Below are 6,550 nucleotides of genomic sequence, written 5' to 3'. Positions count from 1 at the left end.
TATCGCAATGATACTAAAATAATACTGGCTTCTTCATATTTTTTGATACAATGAATCCATCCATCCCTACATTTACAAAAAAAAAAAAAGAGAAAAAAACATCAAGATTGCATCACAGGAATAAATTACATTTTAAAATATATTACAATTGAAAAGAGTTATTTTAAATGTTACTAATATTTTGCAACATATTATTGGTTTTACTGTATTTTTGAGCAAATAAACGCAACCTGGTGAGCAGAAGAGACTTCTTTTACAAACAAACCAAAAAATCATTAGTGTTGGTCTTGTCTAGTGCGCAAAAGAGTTTTTGAACCTTTCCTAACTTCAGCAGTTTTCATATGAACGATTTAAAGACCTCAATATCAATAAATCCTAAACAGAATAATGCTGAAAGGAAACCAAGCTCTGATAATATATGAAAGGATGAGAATATCTCTTCTGAATATGTGCAGGAGTCATAAAATGACTTTGGCAAGTCTTGAAATTTTCCCATATATAATTTATTTAGTAATTCATTTATTGTTTTTTTTTTTTTTTTTTTTTAATCTATTATCTATGTATTTAATATTAAATAGTATACAGTTCTTTGTAATCCTGTCTCAGTCCGTTGGTGTTTTGTGTATGTAAAGTCGGCTGTTCTCTCAGAGGTCCTTGTTTTTCTGTTTGGCGGGGATGTAGGGCAGGACAGTCTGAGTGCTCTTATCCGAAACCGTCTGTGTGCTGCTGTTCCGTAGCAGTTTTTTCCGGCAGCCCGGGTTGAGAAGACCTTTCCTGGGTAACGTGTGAGAGCCCATCACCGGCATCTTCACGGGCGAGGGGCCCGCGGACGCTGTTTCTCGACAGTTATAGATGCCCAGCGGGTGTTCGGCGGGCGAACAGGCCAGAGGACTGGGCTCGCTGTCTGTGTCTGGGGTCCCACAGTCCACTTTATCGTCCTCCTCAGCGCCGCCGTCCTCCTCCTCGTCTTCATCGTCGTCGCAGCACAAGGCGTGGTAGAGGATCTTGTCGCTAAAGCGAACACGTTCTCTGGTTTTCTGGCTGTGAGTGGAGCTGGATGCCTCCTCGCTGGAGGAGTCTGGGGTGATGATTAGGGGCCCGTTGGGGACGGGGAGGCCCCCGTTCATCTGTGAGTAGACGCTGGCTGTGGACGATGACGGCCTCTCTTGGCCCTCATCCGTCTCCTCTTGCTGTGCTTTCCGGTTGGAGGCCTGTAGGAAGTTGCAGAAGTCCCAGCCGTCGGAGAGCATGTCTTGGCTGAGGAAGTCCAGTCTGAAGGCCTCACCCAAGCCACGCTCGCTGCTTGACGTGCTGCTCGCCGTCGCCACCGTCCAGTCATCGGGCTCCAGGTCGAAGTCGAAATCTGATGTGAGTTTGTCGATCTGACCCACCACCTGCATCAGAGAAAGAGGGGGAGAGAGAGAGTGATGAAATAATCAGTTTGCGTCCCTCGATCGTCAAAGATGCATTAGCATCACCTTGTAGGTCAGTTTAATTTTACTTTAGTCAGCTCAGGAGAAACCAAGCAGAGCTCTGCAATGATCCTAGGATCATAATTCATTTTATTAAACTGTTTGAACAAAAATGGAATTGAGTTTAGAACCTTTTGACTTGAAGGTTGTCCAGCATGATATTCGAAGCGAGTGTCAATATATGAAATTAATTGACTACAATTATTTTTGTGATCCCCAGCATGGGCTTTTTTGACTCACTCAGCAATATATTCAAAGTTGGATAGATACAGCACATCAAATTTATCTGCATGCACTCACAAAAAAAAAAAAAAAAAATATATATATATATATATATATATATAGCAAGTTTTTACATTGCAAGTTTGTACATACAAATCTATGTAAAATTAACAAAGATAATAAGTAAACTGAATTTGGCCAGTTAGAGTTGTTGACTAATTTCTATTTACTCATCTGAAGTTTACTCTGCGACATTTAAATACATTTTACCCAGTCTTTGTTTGTAAATTTGACCTAAACAATGCAAAAGCAAGCTAGCTTTGAAAGCCACGCCTCCGAAAACACATGACCACACAGAGCCGAGGATAACCAGCGTCACGATGTTAGATGAACTCATGTCTCATTCACCACTGAGAAAACATTACAATACAAAGTGCATAATATTACAGGAATATGACTGGACATTTCATGGTCCTTCTACAGATAATATAAATATATTTAGAGCACTTAGTGATTGCTATTGGGATGTGAAGGGACGTTCAACCAGCATAACAAAACATGTTTTTGAACCAAATCACCAATCCTGCCTTTAAAGCGTAGGGTTCACTTGAATAAACAAGACTTTTAAATAAACAAGGCAGCAGAGAGCTTGTTACACTTTGTAAAACATGTCTACACAATATCATTAATGAGATACCCAACCGAACACAGAGACCTCAAGACTTAGCACACAATACACATTGACAGTGGATAGTTTTCAAATATGAATGGATCATTTTGAGTAGAAAATGAATTCCAGATATTACAAAACAGCCAGTTACTAAACCTAACAACAAAAGCAACAATAAAAACAGTATAAATACAACTAGAAAACAGTGAAAAACGCAACTTTATTAATCATTCATGCCCCAGTGATTGATGGGAACAACAGTATCAGAAAGTTGAGCAGGTTTTAGTCATTTTATAACTAAAAAAATAATAAAAATCCTTGTAAACATAAACAATTCCAAGTAAAACATACTTATAAGTTCAAACTTTCTACAAGCTTGAATTGAGTACTGATGTAGAATATATAATTCTTGCCTGGACTACATTATTTAATGTAACGATTGCATTTTTGTTTTTTTCATAGTATTTACCTCACCACAGAATCATTTTGATCAGCGTGCATACAGCATACTCGTATAAAGTGTATATATATATCAGCTCTTATCTACTTATGTGACCATAAAGCATGAAGATATTAAGATCATTAACATCATGGTTTCCTGTAAAGCTGCTTTGTATTGTGTATTGTGAAAAGCACTATATACATGCATTATATATGATTCTAGAAGTTTCGAGAACGTTATGCTCTTGTACTGCAGGATGGCTTGCTATACTAAATCTGAATCTATGTTAACCAGCATAATTATTATCTATGAACCACTGAAAAATGTGGTTACATGCACTACAGTACACATTATTTATACCTTTTAGTGCTGTAACCCCATGAAGTCATGCTGATCATTAAACAATATATATTTATACTTGCTTGAATAAATCCATTTTATTTATTTCAGCTTTTATTTATTACCTTAATTGAGTGTCTACACTGAATATTTTTCCTTTAAAAATTCACACTGCTGGACAATTTTTATTATTAAATAGCAAAGGCAAAACTGTGTTTAAAAACCTTCCAGGAAATTGTGTCCAGTTATAAGGCCTAAAATAAAATTCTGACCAATTCAGACAAGGCGATAATTATTTTAATGTTATTGATGCTAACGATAAATGGTATTAAAACTGATATTAAAACTTGACACTATTTTGTTTAACAAAGTCTAAATAGATCACACAAATAAAATTACAAGAGAGTTTTTTCATAACACTATTTAGAGATGACCAGTATGAAAAATGGATATTAATTTAAGATTATGCAATGATTTGTGGTTTCAAATGTTAACTTTAAGTGAATATTAGATGATGGTAAATATAAAATTGTTATATAAACACAGGGTAAATGAGGATGCACAATACATATCCAATAACGGCTGATATGGTGCTGATATGCATGCTAAAATCGTGTTATTTAAAGAAAAAAGAAAAAAAAAAAAAGTGCCAAATACACTGCACATTTCTTCCCCAGCATGAGACCAATGTTGTTTTTCTAGCCTTTAGTCTTGTTAAGATCTGAATAAAGGCATTTTTGTGGCCTTGAGAAAAACTCAAGTCACTTTTATTTCTATAGCTCTTTATACAATACAGATTGTTTCAAAACAACTTCACAGTGATAAACAAGAAAAAATAAAAAAAATAAAAATTCAATGATGCAAACAGAAGTCAATTCTGCTGTGAAGCAGCTCCAAAAAGACAACAGTGAACAGACATTACTCAGTTGAAATCAGTTTATTGTTGATTCAAATAATAAGGAAGGAATAATAAGGAAATGAGGAGTAATTATCAAAAGGTTCTTCAGACCTGCATAGCATGGTGTCTTGGTTTAGGTGTGTTTTTCCTGTCACTTTGTGGCATAAACACAGAAGGATCAGATGAATATGCCCTGCTGGCATGAGGGATTAAAAATCTAATTCATTTATCCAGCACAATGACTCCAAAGGAGCAATTAGGAGCTCTAAATCCCTGATTACACCGCAGCCAAAGCCAGAGGAGGGCCTGTGTTTCTGTGATCCGCTCGCTGATTTAACAGATGAGTTGCCTGAGACACTTTTTCTCATCTCTATCTGTAATCATTGACTGAACGCGTGATACTATATTTAAGCATGCTGCGAATACCGGTTGTTGAGTTTGCTCTGACGCTTATGGGACATGACTGCTTGACTTCATTCATTTAATGCATGCTATTTATGTCAGGTAGAATTCATTTGTTCTGACTTGACCTACTGTACCTCGCATTGTTTGAGGATGCTTTGCCACCCACATTTAGAATGAGTGGCACTATATCGTCAAATGACAAATATGATGTCCTGGATGAATGAAACCCCTCACGAAACCTCTTTAGTAAGAGATGTCAAATGCATTAAGCTAATCGAAAGCTAAATTAGCTCAGAAATAACAAAGGGCAATTGGGTTTTATTGAGTGACAGGTTATTAATGATGCCAGCCAGTAGTTGACCTACTCTGTCTATCATTGTCCAATCAAATCACAGAACTACAAACCATGCAATTTAATGCATATGAAGTCGTTTTTATAAAACCACAACTGTTTTCAACATTGATAATAATCAGAAATGTTTCTTGAGCAGCAAATCAGCATATTAGAATGATTTCTGAAGATCATGTGACGCTGAAGACTAGAGGTGGGACGATAAATCGATTCGTGGATCGATTCTGCGATTTTCCGAATGTATCGCGATTCTCTCTGGAATCGATTCTGAGCTTGATTTTTTAACAGCAGATGGCGCTCTAGACAAGTTTTTAACCGCAGTTTAAAGGTTTAAGTTTTTAAATGCTTGTGCGTTCGCATGAGTCATGCAAGTGGTTAAATGTACTTGCACCTCGGCTTTTATGATGCGAGATTAATGTAAACAGTGAACACTCTTGTAATTCGCTTCAACCTTTTCAGTCTTTATGAATGATTATTTTAGGTTCAAGTGGTGTGTGTAAGGAACTGGTAGCAAGCAGAGTACAGCTGTTTCTAAAGCACACAGTGCCATCTGCTGTTAAAAATTAAGCTCAGAATCCATTCAAGAGAAGCATGATGCATTCAGAAAATCGCATAATCGATCCACAAATCAATTTATGGTCCCACCGCTACTGAAGACTGGGGTAATAATGCTGATTGTTCAGCTTTGATCACAGGAATAAATTACAATTCAACAGATATTCGCATTGTAATAATATTGTACAAATATTGTATTATATACAAATACTATATTTTTGATAAATGCAGCCTTCACTACAAAAATTATTTTGCCTTGTTTTCCAGTATAAATATGCAAAGAATCTTGAATCTATATATATTTACTTGAGAAGCAAAATGACTTAAGTCATTGATATTAAGTCTTGTTTTTGACCCCCATTTTTTGCTTTAAAGGAGAAAAATATCTGGCAATGGGGCAATAAAAATAGTCTTGTTTTCCCTTTGAGTCAAGATTATTTTTCTTACCCCACTGGCTGATTGATTGATTGATTTGATTTATTTATTTATTTTTGCTTGTTTCAACACAATTTTGTTACATTTTTCAGAAAACAAGACTTAATATATTTGCTTCTCAAGTACATACATCTAGATACAAGAATGTTTGTAAAAAAAAAAAAAACGCAAACAAAAACAAAACAAAACTACAAAATAAATATACTTTCTCCGAGTAGTATTACACCTTGGTTTGAGTCTCTTTGGTAAATAATGCAGGTGTCACTGTCTGAGCAGTGGACTTTCTGTAACTTCTGCTATTGGGTGTATGTGCGCTGAATGAAGGCTAGAGAAGCTTAATAACACACACTGAGGTGCTGAGGATGGGAGATGAATTGCTGGCCCAAGGGCGGATGAAATAGCTTTGTTTACTAGATTACTCGTCCTGCAAAAGCAGGATTTAATTCAATCAGTGTTTTCCGGATAGTCTGGCACCGTTAGACACATTTTGTAAACGTAATTTTATCAATATTAGGTCCGTTATGACTCATGCCATTTTTAATATTAATTGGAACTGCACCACATCCTCACAGGAACAAGTGCACTGTCAGAAGAACTTATTTCCAATTTCAAATGAAAGGTGAAGTGTGTAATTTCAGAGCCACTGGAGGCACCAGACGTACACTCTTAAAATATAAAGTTTTCAAAAGGAGTTTTTCTCAGCGACACCGTAGAAGAACCTTTCCATGATCAGTGCTTAAAATAACCATTTTTGTCTTAG

General features: G+C 36.3%; 1 protein-coding gene across 3 annotated transcripts in view; it reads right to left on the bottom strand.

The window, feature by feature from the left end:
* Positions 1 to 558: 558 nt before the first annotated feature.
* Positions 559 to 6,550, bottom strand: part of insyn1 (inhibitory synaptic factor 1) — a 77,625-nt gene continuing 71,633 nt past the window's right edge. For all 3 annotated transcript variants that reach the window (XM_058751784.1, XM_058751786.1, XM_058751785.1), the window contains one exon: positions 559 to 1,394. In XM_058751784.1, coding sequence (XP_058607767.1) covers positions 645 to 1,394 — 750 coding nt within the window. In that variant the 3' untranslated portion in view covers positions 559 to 644. The remainder of the gene's footprint in view (positions 1,395 to 6,550) is intronic.

The sequence above is a fragment of the Onychostoma macrolepis genome, chromosome 18 (assembly GCF_012432095.1).
Source record: "Onychostoma macrolepis isolate SWU-2019 chromosome 18, ASM1243209v1, whole genome shotgun sequence".
NCBI lineage: Eukaryota > Metazoa > Chordata > Actinopteri > Cypriniformes > Cyprinidae > Onychostoma > Onychostoma macrolepis.
This window is presented reverse-complemented; position numbering and strand designations above follow the sequence as displayed.